The 21,159-nt window shown below is 44.9% G+C and overlaps 2 protein-coding genes and 3 non-coding genes across 5 annotated transcripts; 3 read left to right on the forward strand and 2 right to left on the reverse strand.

The window, feature by feature from the left end:
* Positions 1–1,739: 1,739 nt before the first annotated feature.
* TRNAG-GCC (transfer RNA glycine (anticodon GCC)) lies at positions 1,740–1,810 on the forward strand. Its single transcript has one exon. It is a non-coding gene; the product is annotated as a tRNA-Gly (tRNA).
* A 407-nt stretch (positions 1,811–2,217) lies between these two features.
* TRNAG-GCC (transfer RNA glycine (anticodon GCC)) lies at positions 2,218–2,288 on the reverse strand. Its single transcript has one exon. It is a non-coding gene; the product is annotated as a tRNA-Gly (tRNA).
* A 6,050-nt stretch (positions 2,289–8,338) lies between these two features.
* On the forward strand, positions 8,339–11,786 carry LOC149304287 (transcription factor HES-7-like). Its single transcript, XM_089479579.1, has 3 exons — positions 8,339–8,480; positions 9,731–9,821; positions 11,386–11,786. Exons 1-3 carry the CDS (start codon positions 8,385–8,387, stop codon positions 11,784–11,786), a joined length of 588 nt encoding a protein of 195 aa, XP_089335705.1. The 5' UTR covers positions 8,339–8,384.
* A 4,082-nt stretch (positions 11,787–15,868) lies between these two features.
* On the reverse strand, positions 15,869–20,337 carry LOC149304288 (uncharacterized). The gene is made up of 2 exons (XM_089480398.1): positions 20,329–20,337; positions 15,869–18,607 (listed from the first exon to the last, which is right to left on the reverse strand). The coding sequence occupies exon 2, from the start codon at positions 18,604–18,606 to the stop codon at positions 17,260–17,262; it is 1,347 nt and encodes a 448-aa protein (XP_089336524.1). The 5' UTR covers position 18,607; positions 20,329–20,337; the 3' UTR covers positions 15,869–17,259.
* Positions 20,338–20,799: 462 nt separating this feature from the next.
* On the forward strand, positions 20,800–20,871 carry TRNAQ-CUG (transfer RNA glutamine (anticodon CUG)). The gene has a single exon. It is a non-coding gene; the product is annotated as a tRNA-Gln (tRNA).
* The last annotated feature ends 288 nt before the right edge of the window (positions 20,872–21,159 follow it).

Genomic DNA, 21,159 nt, shown 5'->3' on the forward strand with positions numbered 1-21,159 from the left:
ACTCGAGTGAGATGAAAAGAGACTGATATAGTATATATTTTAAAACAGATTAGGAAGGCAGGGGTGCAATGGCTTTCCTGTAGGGCTGGGGAAGAGTGGTGATTTTGGGGTTACTCCTTGCCCTACTCCGAGTGAGATATTTTTTTCTTAATGTTACTCCTACTCCTGTAAAAACCTCTTACACCTTTATTCCTTACTCCTACTCCCCAGCCCTGGCTGCTTTGCAAGGCTGGTGTGCATGTGTGTGTGCGTGTGTGTGTGTAAGTGTTTCTCATTGCCTCCTAGTCCCTTCCTTAGTGCAATATAATGCAATTGTTTTTTGGTGTTTGCAGGGACAATGACATGACAGGAATAAGGAGTCCTACTCCTGTAGAAACCTCTTATTCCTGTACTCCTTACTCCTACTCCCCAGCCCTGTTTTCTGGGGGGGGGGGGGGCAGAGGCCATGGAAGAAGCCTGCCCCACATGCCAGCCCCAAAGGGCAGCCCCTCTCCCTCCACTACCCCTTTGACAGACCCTCCCTTTGCAAAGGTTTAATTCCCTTTGCCTGGGAATGCCTTCCTTCCACATGCCAAGGTGTGAAATGCCTGCAGCCCCCGAAGTGGCACTTTTCACACACACCATCTGTCCCTCTGCTCCCTCCAGGAGGCCCCACGAGTCTTGGCACCTTGGGCGCCTGGCCAAGCCACCTGCAAACCTGGGGATGGCACAGCTGGAGCCTGGGACTGCAGCCCCAGAAAGGATAATCTTTGCCTTGCCTCAAACCAGGGCTGCTGAAATCTACATCTGTCTTGTAGGCAGAGACCAAATGAACAGAATCTATATCTCTAGGCTGCCCAAATTCAGATGAATAGATAAGACATGTTAATCTATCTATCTGTCTGTCTGTCTGTCTATCTATCTATCATAATAGGGACAGGGTAGGGGGTTCAGTTCTCAGTTAGGCCATGAAAAGGGTGGCCTTGGGCAAGTCACATTCTCTCAGCCGCAAGGGAAGGTAATGGCAAATCTCCTCTGAACAAATCTTAGCAAGAAAACCTCAGGATAGGGTCATCTTAGGAAACAACTGGAAGGCACACAACAACAACAACAACAACAACAACAACAGCAACAAACCTGCCCTTCTACTACTATTACTATTATTAATTTGTACCCTGTTTCCCCCCACCCCCCAAAAAAGTTGGGATTCAAAGCGGTTTACAGCCCAAAACCACGGTACAATTAAAAACTTACACATGTGGCAATTAAAAGGTAATTAAACTAATGCAATATTAAAACAGAGTATTCTCCATCGGGAGAAGTGGGAAAAATACAAATAAAACTTATTATTATTATTATTATTATTATTATTGTACAATTTTTAAAAAGATAAGAGCAGTCAAAAACCAGACACTTTAAAATAATAGAACAACCCCCTGCCCTTCCATTCCCAGATGCAGGAGGAAGGCTGAGTTGCCTAGGTTTTTCTGTCGCAGAGAGGGAGCCATGCACTCTGCACAGGCTCAGAGGAACCTTGCACTCCCTCTTCTGGTTTCATAGAACCTGGGCTGCCTTCTAAATCCATTTGGGGAAGGAGGAAATGGACTCCTAGGGCTCCATGGGTCAAGTCCACGCTTTTAAATATGCACAGAGCTTTCGGTTATTAGTTTATCTGGATGCACTCACTTGATTCCATAGAGGAACAAGGCTGCAGGGAGGTGCATTTCACCCAAGGGAGCCGTCCAGCTGTACATAGACTTGCATTGGTGGTTCAGTGGTAGAATTCTCGCCTGCCACGCGGGAGGCCCGGGTTCGATTCCCGGCCAATGCAACACAAAATACTTTTAATATATTTTTAATTTTAACAATAATAATAACAATGCTCATTTTCTGTCTTTAGTTCCATCTCTGTTTTTCATGAACTGTCCCATTATTATTATTATTATTATCCCTCTGACAGAAAGGAAATGAATGGAGCCATAATATTTCTCATTCTGTTTCTAAGCACAGTATCAGCCACAATCCACAAAACAGTCACACCTTTCCTGGGCCAAACAAAATGCCCATTATACATGCTGCAAGCTTCCCAAGCTCCACCGGCTCCTTCATCAGGCAATGTCTATGGCCAACAGGGCCACCTTGGATTATGCATCCTGTTTCTAGTTATCTGTATTGGTGGCTCTTTCTACAAATTAGCAAAAAGAGAGATTGTTTTGGAGAGAAGGGAAAAAGAGGAGCTGCATTGGCCGGGAATCGAACCCGGGCCTCCCGCGTGGCAGGCGAGAATTCTACCACTGAACCACCAATGCTTGACATTCATATGCTTTTTGCACAGCTCTTCTTTAATTCGTGCTCCAAATTCAATTTATTTTTGACTATTTATGCTCCCAGTCCCAAACATAGATACTGTATAGGGATTTCGAGAGCACACTTTTCCTCTTGGTGCCTTAATGGGAAAAAACCAACAACCCTCTGGTCTGCCATTTGGGAGCTCAGGGTTCAGTTCATTGCAGCTGCACTGCTGCCTTTCTAATATTTTTTTGTATTGAATATTGTTTCAGTCTCTTTCATCTCACTTGAGCCCTGAGTTCATTTGGGCTGATAATAATAATAATAATAATAACCGTTGCTAACTATTAGAGAATGTCTCCTTCTCTTACACCCACAATATATATATATATATATTCCGCATGTTGCATCCCTTTAGTCTTACTAGCAGACATCTCTCATGGCTTGCCTTTTCCTGCACCATTCACCTCCCCCTTTTAAATACAGTGCAAGAGTCGGGGGGGGGGATAAAACTGGACGAAAGCACCGGGGAATCATGATCCCTCTGATTTGGGAGGGCAGGTGGGGAAAGGGTGCCCCCTTCCCTATCCAACCCCCCCTCCATCCCAATCCTTGACACGCTTTCGTCAATATTGCTGCAGATGTGAGCAGCTGGCCATTCCCATGCCAATAAAAGTAGGACACAAATGGGATCTTTTAGCTGAGAGGTGAGAATTGTCTCCTTTCCTAACCCTCTCCCTCCCTCCTCGTCCTGTTTCTCCCCCCAGAATTGGGGGAATTGGGGCCCTCACCCCCCCCCCCGGTAGTTGTAAACTCATTACATGCTCCTTACAGACATCGGGGGAGTCTGGTCTCTTCTGCCCCAGGAAAAGGCTGCGGATGGAGGCTGTTAGGTCCAGCAGTTTTTCAGGGGGAAACCTGAAGTGAGCCACCCTTATTCCTCCTTAAACTCTTTCAGCATTCACTTTCAGAATTTAGGAAAGTTACTACTGTACTACAAGTCCCCTGCACCAGCCCCAGTTTATCAACCCATGTGGCCATAAAATAAGTAACTTTCCCAGGCTATGTTTCCTAGATTATGATCACAACGTTAGTATTTATACCTGTCTCAGTTTTAGTTAGATTGATGGATTCTGAATAAACAGAATCTGTCTATCTACCTATCGAAATATTTGACAGAAAGAGGAACAGACAGAGAGAGAGTCTGCCTATCTGCCTTTAGACAGATAGGTTGATATAATCTATCTATCTATCTATCTATCTATCTATCCATCCACCCATCTACCTATCTTCTAACTGTCTTTTCAATATGGATCAATCTATCTGAATTTTAGACTGATTGACAGATTATATCTAGATAGATAGATATATCAATCTAAAATTCAGAAAGATTACATCTAAAAGACAGTTAGATAGAAGATAGGTAGACAGACAGGCTGATATACTCTATCTGTCTATTGGCAGATAGGCAGAATTACTCTGTCCAATATGCAACACATTTTGTATTTTTATGTTAAGAATATATATCTGTAAACTCAAACCACTATGCCTTTCCCCCATTTTGCTTAATTGTATTTTTTTTTCTTTTTTAAAAATACCTTGTTTTCTAAACATTGCATCAATATTCTGAATCTTTGGCTAATGCTTTCCTGATAGTCGGCTTGTTGCCTGCATCTGTGGGCCACGGTTGCTGTTTCAATGCAACACCTTTATGTTTTTCTTGTTAAGAATATATACCTGTAAGCTGGCAAATTCCCTAAGGATCTGACTGCCTCCCTCCTGGGAATTAGTTCTGGGGTCTGGGGTCCACTTTTCTGAGGTTTCCCCCTTTCTTTTCCCCCTTTTGTAACCCAACTTTTAAAGCCCACTTCTCTTTTGACAAAGGAGGGAAGAGCATCCCTGAGTCCCACTAGACCCTTGGAGGGCTGCCTTTGCTCTTCTTCACACCTCTGCAGGAGGTTTTTTGGGAGGAGGAGAAGATGGAAAGGGGATGCGAGGAGGAGGGGGGCATGAAAGGGGTTGGTTTGGGGGCAGAGAAGAGGCAGGCCTGGCTGGTGCATGGGCCATCCTCTGGGCTAAGGGCTGGGCAAGGAAGAGGAGAGAGGAGCTTTGGCAGCGCAAGGGATGGTGACCACCGACAGCACTGAGCCCGGAGGGGTGAGAAAGGTAGTAGCTGGGGACCCCCGGAGAAGGAAAGGGATGCTGGCCTCAATGGGGAGAGTGGCGGTGGTGGAGGTCAAGATCCTGGGGGCACCTTATCCTTGCACTTTTTCTATTCTATTGTAACCTGCCTTGATCCTTCTGGAAAGGCAGGATAGAAATAAAATCTATTATTATTTCTAGGTCTGGCAGTATGGGTGAAGGAAGGGAGAGATCTACCTGGAATCCTCTTGGCATCCCCAACTAGAGTGCTGTTGTTATTGTTGTCTCCAGAGCCATAGCTCAAACCATAACCATGCCGGCTCTCCCAGCTAGAGCAGGCCCATTGAATCAATGGGGTTTACGCATGTCTTGACTCCTCACTGTTGATTGAGTAGGAGCCTTCAAGTCCTTTCCAACTTATGGCAGCCCTAAGGTGGCCTTATCACTGGGGTTTCTTGGCACGATTTGTTCAGAGGGGCTTTGCCTTTGCTGCCCTCTAAGGATGAGAGAGTGTGACTTGCCCAAGAGGTTGAGCAGGGATTTGAACCCTAGTTATAGACCAATGCTCAAACCATAACCATGTTGGCTCTCCTGGCTAGAGTAGACCCATTGAATCTATATGCCTTGATTCGTCACTGACTGTTGATTCAATGGGTCTATGCACATGTGTGTGTAAGTGTGTCTTGTGTGCCTTCAAGTCATTTCTGGCTGATGGCAATCCTAACCTTGGCAAGATTTGTTCAGCGTTGCCTTTGCTGCCCCACTGAGGCTGAGAGAGTGTGACTTGCCCAAGGTCACCCAGTGGCTGAGCAGGGATCCCAATGCATCTGAGGAAGTAGATTGAAGTCTAGGAAAGCTCATGCTGCCAATTTCTTTCCTTCCGTTAGTCTCAAAGGTGCTAGATGATCTCTCTTAAGTACTGATCCTACAGACTAACCTCCAGAGTCATAGCTCAAACCATAATCATGCTGGCTCTCCCAGCTAGAGTAGGCCCATTGAATCAATGGGTCTTTGCAAATTGGGATTCCTCGAAGGCTCAGCTAGAGTCCAGGTTAAGTCTTGACTCATGTCTAACCATTGATTCAGTGCTTGTACTCTGAACTGGGACTAACCAAGAGGATTCTGACCCAAATCTGTCCCTTTTCAAGTGGCCTGTTTTTCCAGGGCCTGCCTTCCTTCACATCCACTGCAGCTTTTCTCTTTGGGATTGAGGCCAGGCTGACCTCTGGTTGACTGCTCAACAAAAGGAGAGAGTTTTAAAAGATCAAAAGAGTGAAAAGAGATGCATAGAAAGCCAGGGAAAAGAGGGGAGGAAGGAGAGGAGGGAAGGTGGTGGATTAGAACCCAGGACTAGAAATGGGAAGGAAGGAGGGAAAGAGGTTGTGGTCTCCTCTTTCCTGAGATGTGCTTCCCTTTTCTCTTATTTTAAAAAGAGAATATATCCAGAGGGAGCCTGGATGTTGGCCATAGAGCAAACCATGCAAAATCCACAAAACAGTGATTTTTTTTAACTTTGTAAAATGAATAATAATATATATATATTTTTAAAAATAGTGATACTTTTATTAGGCCAATCAAAATGCAAACCATAATTGTTGTAGCAGGCTTTTCAAAAAGGGCTCAAAAGCTTGCAATGTGTATCAGGTACATTTAAGCCCAATAATCACTGTTTCGTGGATTTGGGATGATCCTGTACAGTACTTTAAAAAGGAAAGTTGATTTTGGACTACAACTCCCAGAATCCCCAGGCTGCATGCAGGCTGGAGGATTGTGGGAGCTGTAATCCAACCTCCTGCCAGGTCAGGGCAGGATCACCACAGTTTTCCAGAAGAGACCATTCCATCCCAACCTAAGGTGGCCTAGCAGACTATCTTGGGATGCTTTTTCTGGGCTGGGAATCACCCCAAAATCATGGTTCACATGGGGCAGAGCTTGGTGCATTGGGAGGGCAGGAGCAGAGATATTTCCATTTTGGACTTAAATTGGGGAGGGGGCCCCCTTCTCGGAAGGCTGGCTTTTGTTCAAGATGGTGGGTTTACACCTGGCAAACCTCCGTCCAATTGCTTGTCCCAGCCAGAGGAGACCTATGGAATCAGTGGGATTTCCACAAGCGTTGATGCTCCATTGGATCTGCTCCAGTTGGGTCTTGGATTTTAAGTGTTCTCTGGTGGTTGCTTCCATGACTGCTTTGGTGGTCCAGCCTTAAGCCAATTTTGGATTGGGGAAGCTATTCATTGAAGGACGTACTAATCATATTTTGTTTTCTTTTGACCAGCGGACAATGCATTTCACGCACTCACTGTCCACAGCGCCTCTAAAGGGAAAGGGCAAAGGTGGCACAAGAGGAAATGTAGGGCTGCTCAAAGGCCCACATTTGTGGGGTTGGCAGAGGGGAGGGTGAGTTGAGGGTGGCTGGGTGGGGTGGGTGAGATGAAGGGAAAAGCATGGGTGGCTTACTTGCTCCAAGGCCTGGATTCACAGCAGAAACAAGCACAGTGGTTTCCACATCATCAATGGATCAAGAAATCTGTTCTGGGTTTTAGGATGAACTTTGAAAAAAAAACTATCAGATGCTCAACTTCGTTGGGGGACTCTTTGGTGTAAGGTGCACTGTAGAAATAATCCAGTGTGACACTGCTTTCACTGCTATGGTGCCATCCTGTGGAATCCTGGGATTTATAGTTTGCTGTAGCACCAGAGCTCGCTGATGGAGAAGGTTAAAAGAACAAAACTACACATACCAGAATCCCATAGTATTGAGCCATGACAGTTAAAGCGGTATCAAAGTGGGCTAATTCTGCAGTTTGGATGCAACCTTGACCCCCAATAAAAAGCCATGTTTTAACTTGGTGCTCCAAAGAAACCAACCTTATCAACTGGCAGTCCAAGGGAAAGGTGTTCCATTAATGGGGTGCCACCACAGATAAGGCCCTGTCCCATGTCCCAGCATAATATATGGTTCCCACTGTTGGGACATGAAGGAACGCTTCTCAAGCAGATTGCAGATTTCAGGTAGGTACAGTGGGCCCTTGGTATCCACTGGGGTTTGGTTTTAGGATCCCCTGTGGATACCAAAATTTGTGGATGCTCAAGTCCCATTAAATACAACAGCATAGTAAAATGGTGTCCTTTATATAAAATGGCAAAATCAAGGTTTGCTTTTTAGAATTTATATATATATATATATATTGAATATTTTCAATCTGTGGATGCTTGAATCCATGGGTAAAGAATCTGTGGATAAGGTGGGCTGACTGTTTAATAATGGCTAGTTAAAATGCAATCTGGAGAGTTGGGAAGGATTAACAAATCCTATTGCTATGCTGCTCAGAAGTGCTGTGTTCAAGGGTAGAAGCCAAGAGAAATGGTTTCTTTCTTTCTTTTCTTCCTTCCTTGCAGCCTTCCAACCCATTGCCTACATAACTACCACCCCCCTGTGGCTCACTTGAAAGAAAGGCCCTTTTCACATCTGAATGCAAGGCAAATCCAAATCTGCAAAGGAACATCTGTATCGGAAACAAATCCTGAACCCTAAGATGCAGTAGCAAATTTACTTGAAAGCTTAACTTCCTAACTCCATAGGACTTATCTTGAGGGAAATCAGGGGTCAAAGAAAGCATTGCCCCTCCAAATAAGAATTCTGCCCCATGCCTCAGAAAAGAAGTTTTCCTTCAGTCCCCAAATTTCTAGCAAATTGCAGAGAATGGGATGCTGAAAATCATTCCCACCTAGAAGTCTTCTATTTGTTGTGTTTGCCTTTCCTTGGGAACTTTGCCTTTTCTTGGAATGCCTAAACTTTGTTTTTAAATGCTCAGCTGAAGTATTGAGCTACTGTAGTTCTAGATGTTTGGTCTGCAATGGTCTGCATTGCTCTATGTGTGTCTGTGTGTGCATGGATGTGTGCACATGCACCCGGCTCAGAATAGCCACCCACCCCATGCAGGGGTCAACCCCCGACTTGTTTGTCTATTCAGATGCTGAAGCCCCTGGTCGAGAAGCGTCGGCGGGACCGGATCAACCAGAGCCTGGAGGAACTGCGCCTGCTTCTCCTCCAAAGGACCCACTGCCAGGTCAGTGAGTGGGGCCCCCTGTAGTTTGACTCCGATGGGTCCCATGTAGGATGCCCCGATCCTCTCCAAGAACATCCATTTAGGATCCTATCACACCTGGGGTAGCCTTGTGGCATTTAGATTTTTCCTCCTAGGAAACATTAGAGTCCATTGAACCACCTTCAAGTGCCTTGAACTGCATGGTGCATTAATTTTCTTTAACTGCCAGCAGGTGGAGCTGTTGCTCTAGTCTTTTTTTAAAAAGGCCCTTTGGTTAAAGGAATGCCAAGTCCAAGTGGTGCTTTTTAAAAAGCGGAGTAATAGGTGAGCCTGGACACTTGGTCAGGTATTCTCTATGGTTATTCGTGTCTTGTCCAACTTTGGTTTTCAATCATAATTAGTACTTTGCAGGAATTTGTAGTACACACTTTCAGTTCATCCATTATGGGGATGGAGTGGAAGAGGTGGGACTCTTGTGGCACTCCAGACACATGAACTGCAGCTCCTAGCATTCCTCATTTGGTTATGCTTTCAAAAGCAGATGGGAGCTGCAGTCAAACAGTATCTGAATGGCCAGGTGGTTCCTAATGATGAAATCTTTGCTCAGTTCCAAAGCAGATTAATCTCCCAAGAAGGAACCAGAGCAGTAAAACAATACCTTTATTGTGGCCAAACTGTGTGCAAGCTTTTGTCTTAACAGAACTCTTCTTCAAGCAAGATGTTAAAAGGGCAGGATGGGGAGGCCGGGCAGAGAGTTAGCTGAATCCTTTGCCCCCAATTTCCAGACATTTGGCAGTGTTTACAACCAGAGCTTGGAAAGGGTTTAACTACAACACCCAGAATCCCCAAGGACAGAGGAAGATAGGGAAGTTGCAAAGTCCCAAAAAAGTGCAACTCCAAGCTGTGCTGAAAATTTCCTAAACAGGGTCACAGCTGAGCCTTGAACTATAGTTCCCATAATTCTTTCTCCAGCTTGGCCAATGGGAGCTGCAGTCCCAAAGTGGTCCTCTTCCAGCATCTAGCAGAAAGGGGTGCAAAACCCGGGAAGGTCCTACTTGGACTAGAACTCCCAGAATCCTCTAGCCAGCATAGGATGGCTATTCTGGCTTCACCTATAGCCATGCTGACAGGGGGATTCTGGGATCTGTAGAACTGAACACAGAGCTTGCATTTAGTGGTCAGGTCTCCCTGGAAAAGTTGGCCTGCTTTGCTACCTTTTCTTGGTGACATGTATCGCTTCAGCCACCTTCTTGGGCTCTCTTTTTTTACAGACTTTGAAGAAACCCAAAGTGGAGAAAGCCGAAATCCTGGAGATGGCCGTGAGATACCTGCGAGAGATGAACTCTTCTGCGAAATCCCAGGGTAAAACTGACCTGCATGGCGGGGGTGAGGGGGAGTGTATGTGCATGTGCACAGCGGGACTTGGGCTGGCACCGCTGGCGGCGGCCCAGGAGGCATCCTGGCAACCAGGTAACAAGACACGCAAGGAAAGGGACAACCTAAAACCAACACTGTTTTCACCCCTGGATCCTCCATCAGACACATTTTAGGAAAGGGACTTCTTTGGGACTACAACTCCCAGAATCCCCTGCCAGCATGTCCAGTGTGAGGTGCAGTCCCAAAGGAGCACTCTTGCCCTCAATAGCTAGTGAATCTAAACTTGGGAAAGGGACTTTTGATGGACTACAACCCTCTGGAATCTCCTATAGAGGAACGGAACCATTGCAATGCAATGCCTCTGATTCCTAACTCTCTCAGGCGTTCCAAGAGGATGTCATGGTCAATCGTGGCCAAAGCCGCTGAGAGAGGTCTAAGAGCACCCACAGGGTCACACCTCCCCATGTCGATGCCCAGATGAAGGCCATCAGCTAAGGCAACCATGGCAGTCTCAACTCCATGTCCTCTCCTAAAGCCGGTTTGAAATGGATTTAGATAATTGGTTTCATCTAAGACAACCTGGAGCTGAAGGGCCACAGCCCTCTCCATCACTTTGCTTAAGAATGGCAAATGAGATACTGGCCTATAGCTGTTCATATCCAGGGGGTCCAGGGTAGTTTTTTTCAGAGGCGGCCTAACAGCCGCTTCCTTCAAACAAGATGGAAATTGATCTTCCCTAAGGGATGCAATGACGATGTCTCTAAGAAACATCCTCAAGGCATCTCCCCCTGGATGGCCAGCCATGACAGGCAAGGATCAAGAGGGCAGGTTGTCTTCTTCACTCTACCAAGGAGCTTGTCTACATCATTGGTACTCAAACTGATCCAGTATAATCTCTCCATGGAGTTGCTGGACAGGGCACTTAAAGCAGTCTCAAACTGGATTCTTTCTGCATTGTGTATTGGCCCATTGTGGCCATTCAAACTTCCCTATCCCTTTTAGACATTTTTAAAAATTGGAAATCTTTCAAAATAAGGGAAGAGTGAGGGTCGCCATTCAGTGTCACCTTTGGTCCCTTCCTGCCCAGGTGTGTCAGACGACAAAACCCATCACTCCCAGCTAGTGTGTCCTCCTTCTGGGTCAATGCGGCAGGACCTCCACTTTGTATTTTAATCCAGACTTGCAAAGAGACTCCAAAAGGCCAAACCCTATCTTGTGAAATAGATTCAGCACCTTGCATAGCTCCCTTTTCAACTTGGGGCTGAAACCAAGAGTGGATATGTTGCCTCTCTGTCGCTGACATGAGACCCACTAACTTCTCAGAGATTCCCCTTGAATATTTAGGTTTCAACCTTAAAGCCACAGGGGACAAACTGCCCTGTTATTATGGAAACCCACCAGCAGCCACCAAGGGAGTGCTGATGGGCATTGTAGTACCAGCCATCTAGAGACCACTTGCCTGGAGAAGGTTGTTCTCCACTCAGGTTGACAGCCACGCAGTGGGAATGACCAGCCTTCTCCCTGGCTTTTCCCAATTTCACTCCGCCAGGTGCTGACCTCTCGGAAAACCGGACCCTGCAGACCTGCTACATGATGGGATTTCGGGAGTGCCTCCTGGGCTTGGCGGCCTTCATCCAACAAGCCCACCCTTCAGCCCAAAGCCGCCTCCTGGATACTTTGCACCTGTACCTGGAAGCCCACCCTCAAGACTGGAGCTACGCCGCCTTCTCCCCGAGTCCTTCTTCCTTGGAGGGTTCGCCTCCAAGGACTCCTGAGGCCTTCAGCTCGCCCTTGAAGACGTTGGATGAGCCATTGCGGCCGAATCCGGACCCCACTTGTTCCGGCACAGGACCCCTCGAGAGCCGACGCAGAGATGCCCATGAAGGCACCAGCAGCCCTACCAAGAGGATGGTTGCTCCACCGCTGGCCTTCTGGCGCCCTTGGCCCTGAGTAATAAACACTCCCATCCTCCCATCTCTGTCCAAACTCTCTTTGCTTTGTACATAAATGATAATAGTAATAATAATAAAAATATCTTTATATCTTGTGTTGGGTTCCCCGGCAGGGTGCCTTGATGGTATATGTGATGGGAATGTGCTCCTACCCACCCAAAATGTAGCACTCTTCTCTCTGAGAAAGCTAGCTGATTTCTTAAGGCCAAGTAGCTTGGGCCACTTGCTAGCCTCAGTGCTTAGCCCTGGATCCTTTTCTCAGCATCTTTCTTTATAAATAAATAATAATAATAATTAAAAAATCAGGTTAACCTCCCTACAGCTCCAAAATAAAACAAGTTTATAAATTGCATCTTGGATTCGCACAAAGGCCTTGCAGGTAAGTACAGGGCTTGTTCCTCTGCCAAGGGAGATGCTTGGACTGTTTTCAACAGATGCAAGGTATGAGGAAACCTGGAGTTTTCAGCTTCTCCTTGTACCTCTGTGCTCCATGCTGGGAAAAGCCCAGTATTTGATTTCTCACAAGTCCTGCAGCCACACAATTTCTAGAACCCATTGAAGGAAAGGTCTTTGCAACCTGTAGGTTGGGAAATAATATATCTGTATCATTTTCCTTTCCTCCTCAGCTGGTAACATTTCTTTCCCCCCATCTTGTATAGCTGGAGTCCCTTCTCGTGTGATTTTTTGTGTGTGTGTTTCTATTAAGATAAATGATGATAACAAACTTCGGTCTGCTCATGTAATATGTTTTGTACCTTAGGAGATACTAGAATTTCAGTATGCAAAGGGATCTTGTACCTTGGAGACTAAAAAAAGCTTTCGTAGACTTGGTTTACTTCCTCAGATGCATGCATCTATGAAAGCTTATGCTACAAGACCCCTTTCATACTGACATTCCAGGCATATGTGCCTATGAGCGCTGCCACACTGCAGAATGAATGCAGTTTGACACCACTTTAACTGCCATGGTGCAATGCTATATAGAATCCTGGGATTTGTAGTTTGCTGTAGCACCTGAGCTATCTGACTGAGGTTGAATAATTTACAAAACTACATATCCCAAAATGTCATAGCACTGAGCCATGGCAGTTAAAGCAGGGTCAAACTGCATTCATTCTGCAGTGTAGATGCAGCCTAGGCCTCTGAGTCCTGGAGAATTGGTTTGCTTTAGGATGGTGAGAGTGATAGGCACCATGTGTGGGTTTCCCTATATGCATGTTTGGAAACATATATCCCTCTGAAATAAAAAAGGTAAATTCTTTTGCTTTTAAATAGTTTTAATTTTCTATCTTTGTCCAGACTTGCAGATTTTATTACTGTTATTTTATTATTATTATTAAATTTTAATCACAGCTTGTATTTGTAATTATTCTTTTTGTTCTTGTTGATTTTTACTTTTTTGGTTTGAAATTAGTGTTTCTAGGACCTAACTTTATTTGAATTCTACAGGTGGAATCCTTCCGGATTGAAGTTAACCATGCTTTAATCCCATTGAAGTCAATGGCACATCATTCATGATTTCAGTTCCATTGGTTTCAGTGGGACTAAGGCAGGAGGAGCAGAGTCCAGATCCAAAGCCCAAATACATAATTTAATAAAAATACATTTATTCATTGAAAACCTGTGTAAGCATTCATTCTTTATAACCACCATTTTGTTTTATTTGGGAAAGAAACATATTGCCTGTGAAGCAAAACAAAACATTAAGGTCTGTTTTCAGAACAAATTTATAAAATGTATAGTAAAGTGGGTGTTGGATGGGCATTTTTCAGGAGTGCAATAGTGGAGCGTTCCTGAAAGCAGGGGATCGGAATAGATGGCCCTTGTGGCCCCTTCCAGCATTTCTAAGATCTGAACAACTGTTTCAGCAATAGGATTTTGGACTAGATAGGCTTCCCTTCATGTTCACTGTTCCCTTGTCATCTGGGATTCTGGAAACTGTCCTCCAAAAAAGAAACATTGCTCATTCTTGCAATAGCTTTTAAATGTGTTCCTACAGTGCTCCAACAGGTAAAAAAGATCCAGTGTAACCATTCCTTGCTCCTAACCTCAATCCCATCCAGCCCTGCCCCATCTTTATCCCATAAACTCTGCATCAGTCAGCTTGCTGTTTGCCATTACTTCTCCATCGATGCCATATCTAAGGCCACCAAATAACAAACAAACGCACACCCAGCACAGCTTAACTAGCCCAATTTATTATTAATATTATCAGCTTGCAGATATGGATACAAATGTGGGGATCAAATGATCTAAGGCTGGAAAGAGAGCATCCACTCCCAACAAATTTAGATGAGTGACCTGTTCATCAGTCAAGATTGTAAAGCATGAAGTAGAAACCAGCATTTGCAATGCGACATTGGGACCCTGCGTTTACCACGCCATATGGTCCTTTGTGTGTTTGTGAATGCACAAACCCACATCACACTCAGAGATCTTTCACACCCATTTTTGCCACTGTGAAGAAAGTGAGTCAGCTCCAGTTCTTCCATCCTTCTGTGGCTTATCATAAAAAATAAATAAATTGTCCACCATCTCACTGATGAATTCTCATATTATGCAGCCACTGTAAAGAAATGGAACGGGTGACAGGAAAATGTACCGTAGTATATTATACATATTGAAACATATAACTCTACTGTCTGTGAACCAGAAGATCTACACTTAGTTTCTCACAGCAATCATAACATTTGGTTTTATCTTGGAGTAACAATTAATTAATTTGTTTTATTTATATACTGCTATTCCAAAGATCATAGCGGTGAACAGCAAGTAAGCAAATTAGCAAGTAAGCAAATGCAGAGTTGGCCGGTGTCTTCCATGTCAGTGGGGCAGTGACTCTGATCCAGGTTTTATTGTAAACTTTAAAACTGAACTTGTTTTGGAATTAGGTTCAGGTTCCATCACTTTGGATAGCTCTTTTAAAATTGGGACTAAAACCCAGACCAGATTCACCCCCATGCTGACACAGAGGCCAGCCATCACCATTTTAGGAAAACTATTGTGTTCTCCTAAAAACTATTTTTTTCTTAATGAAATTTTAGGTATAAATACAGGCATATTTCAGCTAACAAAAACTCTGATAGTGAAGTGCTTTCTTTACAAAAGCTATTTCCATCCTCATTTTCTGTGTAGCTGGAAGTTTTTCAGTAGCACCAGCATTGGGAGGACAGTAAAGGAGGGCAGGAGAAACATAGACTTTCAGTGTTGTATTGAAGCAATGTGTTTGTGTACTAAACAATGCAAGAAAGTGCAATGAAAAAGCAGGATTCTACTCTTGCCAATCCCATTGTAGCTGTGTGCGCCTGCCTACATCAGGCAAGGTAAACAGCAGCTGCCTCCAGTGAAGGAGAGAGGAATTGGAGCACCACATGATACCAAATGATAGATTTCCCTGGTAAACCTCACAATGGAGGTGTTGCTGGTTGTAGCTGGCATTAAATGCCTTGCCCTGAAACCTGGCAATTGCATCTCATCAGCTTCTGAAGGTTTCTTATCCATCAACCTGGAAAACAGAGACTGGAAAGTAGGGGACAAGGATAGCACCAATGATCTCCTGTGTCAAACATATCAGTGGTCATCTGCAAAAATGGGACCAACAGCTCCTTCTCTCCCACAGCTCCCCAGCAAGTTTGCATCAGCGAGAAGAAGAAACGTGGAAGCATTTGTAATTTTTAAAAATAGTAATAACAGTGTATGCAGGTGATATAACAAAAACTACTGACACAGTTTTATCAAAAGAAGACAAGTTCCCATAAGGGCTGTTATGTAGATGAATTTTCAATCCAGCAGGGCCCTAGAAAAATGGAGTCATAGAATCATAGAGTTGGAAGAGACTGCAAGGGCCATCCAGTCCAACCCCTTTCTGCCATGCAGGAAATCCATATCAAAGCATCCCCGACAGTCACACACAGCCCAAGCAACAAAACTAGGCTTGTAATTTGAAATTCATGTGTTCCCTTGGGTGAATAGGATCCAAAGGAGCAACCAAAGGGACCACTGTGCTATTGTAGTTCCATATATTGCCAATGTAATGTTGGTGCCCTCTGCTAAATCCATCTTAATTTTTTAGAGCTAAAACAGTAGTAGGCAAAGGGCAGCTCACATGCTGCATGCAGCCCCTGGACTTCTGTGGCTCCTGAAGTGCCCCAATAGTTCTACTAAGCTGCCCTAAGGTTCTTTTTTTTTTAAAATGCATAATTTTTCGTCATATTTTGCCCTAAAATCAAGCAGAAAGCCTCTCCAATATGTGAAAACCCACAAAAATATCCCCACTCCTGAACCTTGTACCACCCCCAAATACATCAATTTTCCTTTGTAGTCTACCTCAAAATGACACCATGAAGGGAATTTTGTGAGGGACTGCAGAGGAAATAGGAGGTATTTGAATTTACTGGCAGGAGTGACCAGCAAGAGGCAGGCTGGGCTGAAAAATGGACTTCTCTCACCCTGGTGCATTTGCCCATGTCGCTCTAAATAAAAACCCCACAAGAGCAGCTGCATTAACATCACACCACAAAAGCACAAATAAAGACACCCACCCACACATAGTCCTTGCCCTCTCTTTCCTCCCCATCCCAGCACCATCCTCTGAAAGTTACATCCCAAAAGACCAAATTCACACAAACCGTTTTTGAGAAGTTACCCTTTGGTTCACTCAGGAATGGCCAAATCTGGTTATCAATCCCCTTCCTTCTGAAAATATAGGATTTGAGATTTATGTGACATTGTTCCCACCAGATGGAAACAGGGACCATTAGAAATATTGTGTCCATTGGTGACGCCATAGCTAGAAAAACTATGATGGAAGTTCCTTTGTTTCCAAGAGGTCACAGACTGAATTCCTCATTCAGGGCAGACTTTTCCCCAAACTCCTTTGTCTCTCCACATGAAGGGGGAAAGTCAACTTTTCATCTCATTTACAAACTTTGTTGCTTCCGTGTCAAACTTGTTGTGAGACGAGGCTGCATCTACACTGTAGGAATAATTCAGTTGATACTACTTTAAGTGCTGTAGCTGCACCCTGTAGAATCTAGGGATTTGTAGTTTTAAAAGTTCTTTAGCCTTCTCTGCCACAGAGCCCTGGTGCCTCACAAAATGAGAAGTGCCAGGAGTCTGTATGTAGAGAGATCTTGTAGCACCTTTGAGACTAACCAAAGAAAGAAACTGGCAGCATGAGCTTTCTTAGACTTCAGTCTACTTCCTCAGATGCTGTAGGATGGAGCCATGGTAGTCAAAGTGGTCTCACATTGCATTATTTCTACAGTGTGACTGCACCCTGGCTCTCACGATGCAACTTCCTACAGCTCTACTCAGAGGTACGTCCATCTGTCTGAGCCCCAAGGGAGCAAATATGAAGTCAGAAGCCCTTAGGAGGCCTCAGGACTGAAGGCTGAAGTAGCCAACACAATGTCCCCCCACCATCTGACAGAGGATGACTTCTAACTCCACCAGGATCTCCCATTTTCTTTTCATGCCATGCTTGCAATGTAGGCACAAAGAACTTCCCTGACCCTTTCGGATCTAGCGGCCGGCTTAATGCGTATGTCAGGCCGCTGGAGGGGTTGTTCAAAGGTGGCCGCCAGCTGTTTGGCCTCAGCCTCCCACGTCTCCTCGTAGGCCTCCCCTTTCTCCTCGCAGATGTTGTGTAAGACGCAGCAGGCCGAGATGAGGCGAGGAAGGTTCTCCACCGCACAGTCATTGCGGCCCGTCAGGCATCGCCACCGTCCCTTCAGACGGCTGAAGGCCTCCTCCAGGGGCTCCTGGCACCGGCTCAGGGTGGTGTTGAAGACCTCCTTGGCATCATCCAGATCTTCTATATAAGGGACCATCAACCAAGGGAGAAGAGGGTAGGCTGGTCCTCCAAGGATGACTCTGGGCACAGATACTCCATTGATATCAATCGTTCCTGGGGTGAAGAGGGTGCCTTCTTGACCTTTGGTGAACAATGTAGACTTGTTGAAGATCTTGGCTTCATGGGTTTTCCCTGGCCAGCCGGCACTGAGGTGGGTGAACTTCCCCTGGTGGTCCACCAGCGCCTGCAAAGCCATGGAGTAATAGCCTTTGGTGTTGACGTATTCCGCCGCTTGGTGAGGAGGGCACAAAATGGGCATGTGAGTGGTGCCCACTACGCCAGCACAGTTGGGGAAACCCATCTCCTTGAAGCCCTGAATGATCTCTGCCAGGTTGTTGCCCACTGTCACAGTGGCCCGCATCAACACCCTCTGAATGGCCCGGCAAACCTCCAGCACCACCGAACCAGCGGTGGACCTGCCCACCCCAAACTGGTTGCCCACGTCCCGGTAGCAGACGGAGGTGGCCAGCTTCCAGAGTGCGATCGCCACCCGCTTCTCCACACTTAAAGGGATCCGCATCCGCGTCTTCTGGCGCTGCAGGGCTGGGGCGAGCCGAGTGCAGAGTTCCAAGAAGGTCGACTTGCGCATTCGGAAATTTTGCAGCCAATGTGCGTCATCCCAGGTCTCCAGAACCGTCCGGTCCCACCACTCAGTGCTCCGGGGTCGGGCCCAGAAACGTCTCTCCACTGAACGGAGGCGTCCACCGCGTCGAAATCCAGCGCTGGATGTCTGCCGCGTGAGCAAGACCTCTTCTTCTTCCTCCTCCTCCTCCTCTTCTTCCTCCTCTGATTCTTCCTCCTCCTCTTCCTCGCAGCCTCGCTGCCCTAGAGATTGCAGAAACGCCCACCGACGTCGGGACGCCGCTGCCGACGACACCTCCCCGCTGGCACGGAGGTACTCCATCATCAGGGTACCCGACTGCACGACGCACAAGATGGCAGCTTCTTTCTGGGTGGCATCCATGCTTCAAAGGAAGAAGAGAGAAAGGAGGCAGAAAAGGAGAGAGAATGAGACGGAAGGATCAATGAAGCAGCTGCAGAGAATCATTACAGAGCAGGAAGAAATCTCCACGACACACAAAAAATATGGGATTTTAAGTCCTCCCTTTGTCTCACAGCCATGAATGTGGGATCACATGTATCCCACAGTCCTCTGGGAAGGTTTGTAAAAAAGAAGACAGACCAGGTTTTCTTCTCCATGGACGAAAACTGCAAGCAGTATCATCCTGCCCTCTCGTGGCCAATGGCAAAGATATTCAGGATGACTCAGTTATCCAGGATGCATCCATACTGCAGAAATAACCCAGTTTGGCTCTGCTCCGCTCTGGGCCCACAACAAACTCCAACTCCCAGAATTCCATAGCCTTGAGCCAGACAGAGTTAAACCGGTGCCAAACTGGGTTATTTCTCCAGTGTGGATGCAGCTTCAGAAACATTTGGGCCTGAATCCTATATATGTCCAAGAAGAGTCGATGCTTTCCATCAATGGCATTTATCTATGGCTTCATGGGCATCTGAAAACAAACAAGAATCAGGGAAACTATACTTTAACCAAAATGCAACACTTGACAACTTCCGCTCTTCTGTGACATTGTGGCAGAGCTGCTTGGGGAAAGCTACTTTTGTGGACTGCAGCTCCCAGAATCCTCCAGCCAGCATATGAAGCTATCTGGAACATGCGCCGTGATCTGACAAATCCCCTGATTATTGGCTATTGATTTCTTCATCTGATGATGACACTGGTGATGATTTCTTTATTGCCAGTGTTTCTCTACCTCCTCGCTGCCCACAATGGCTTCCAATGCAAGGCTCAACCAAGGAAAGCATATAAAACAGTGCAGAGATTTAAAAATAAAAACTTTCAGAATAAATACAATCCTTAAACCTGATTTTAAAAGCAAATAACATGTAAGAAAATAATAATACTACCTCCTATATCCTCTGTGTGCTCCTCCTTTATTATCTTATAATGACTTGAAGGCACAGAACAGCAGGAAATGTATTTATTATACAGCAATTGCTGACTGTGTCGATTTACTGAAAATTGAATTTTGAAATATATAATAAATACAGATTTGTTTATTTATTTTACTTATTAATTTCCTGACTGTGGTGTTTTTTAATTTGATGGAGCATTTTATACTTCTGAACTTCTGTCATCAATTTTACATTTTAATCATGCAAATGGCCTTTGCCTTAAGCATTGATAAAACTGATTGATTGATTGAATTATTATTATTTCCTGGATTTAGAAGCAATTGATATAGACAGAGAATATAGGAGGTTTTGCAGTATAAAATGATCTAAATGATCTAAATTCTGTCTGTTATTCTACATTATCTTGAGATAATAGAGAATAATAACAACATTGTTTTTAAAAAAATCTGATGTTATTGGGAGGTTTTGCAAACTAAAAGTCTACATTTCTTTGCCTCCCTACTTTTAAAATATCTATTTCCCACCCTTTATTATTTTTTCCCCAGCAAATGTTGCATACATATTTTTTAAAAATCTGATCTTGTTGGGAGGTTTTGCAAACTGAAAATCTGCACCTTCTTTTAAAATATCCACTTTTAAAGATATTTATTTCCCAACCTTTATTATTATTATTATTAATATTATTACTTTTCCCCAGCAAATGTTGCACAAACTGACTCATCATCACATTAGTGGAATAAAAACACACCTTTTCTGGCAGCCACTATGGAGATCTGCTTCCAAGAGGGCTATAGGGATTAAAGAAGGGCAAACTCAAGAGGGGAAAAAGGGGGGGGGGGAAAGGGGGGAAATTGAATTATTTGAGACTGCATGAGGGAGGAATGATCAGAGGCTGGATGCTCATAGCATGAGCCTCTTTTTGGAAAAAAAAAACCCAAAACAATACAAGAAATCAAGCTTAAAATGGCACAAAAGGGCTGGAAGAATTTCCAAGTGCAACCATCTGCGCATGCGCGTAAAATTAATCAATGAACGAGGCTAGGCGCCAGGCGTTCTCCTTTGTTCTCTGAATGAGGCCCGTGGGGAAACTGCTCTGCAGAGACGGGACCGGAAATGCAAATCAGGAGCCGGCCTCGCCACGCCATTGGCTGGAGGGAGCTCCACCTCTTCATACCGAACGACAGAGAAGGGGCGGTGGTTAAGCGCCCTCCCGTGTGGAGGTTCCGTGGTGTAATGGTTAGCACTCTGGACTCTGAATCCAGCGATCCGAGTTCAAATCTCGGCGGAACCTTATTTTCTGGGGCAATTCGCATTTAAAGCATTAAAAAAAGGGGGAAGATGAGAAATGAAGAACCATTAGGAAACCAAGCCTCTTTTTATATCCAAAGAGTGGCCGGTTAGATTGAAAGCCTAATTTAATATATTTACATTAATTGATTTAACCTATTTTAGCATTGACTTGACCTATTTTAGTAATAATAATAATAGTTATTATTATCATTTTCTTACTCACCTTGCCTTTTATTTTATTTCCTATTTTAAATTTCTTTAAATGTCTTATATTATTTAATTTTAATAT

Source organism: Sceloporus occidentalis, unplaced genomic scaffold, assembly GCF_023333645.1.
Source record: "Sceloporus occidentalis isolate IW3139 unplaced genomic scaffold, rSceOcc1.0.p SCAF_14, whole genome shotgun sequence".
Classification (NCBI taxonomy): domain Eukaryota; kingdom Metazoa; phylum Chordata; class Lepidosauria; order Squamata; family Phrynosomatidae; genus Sceloporus; species Sceloporus occidentalis.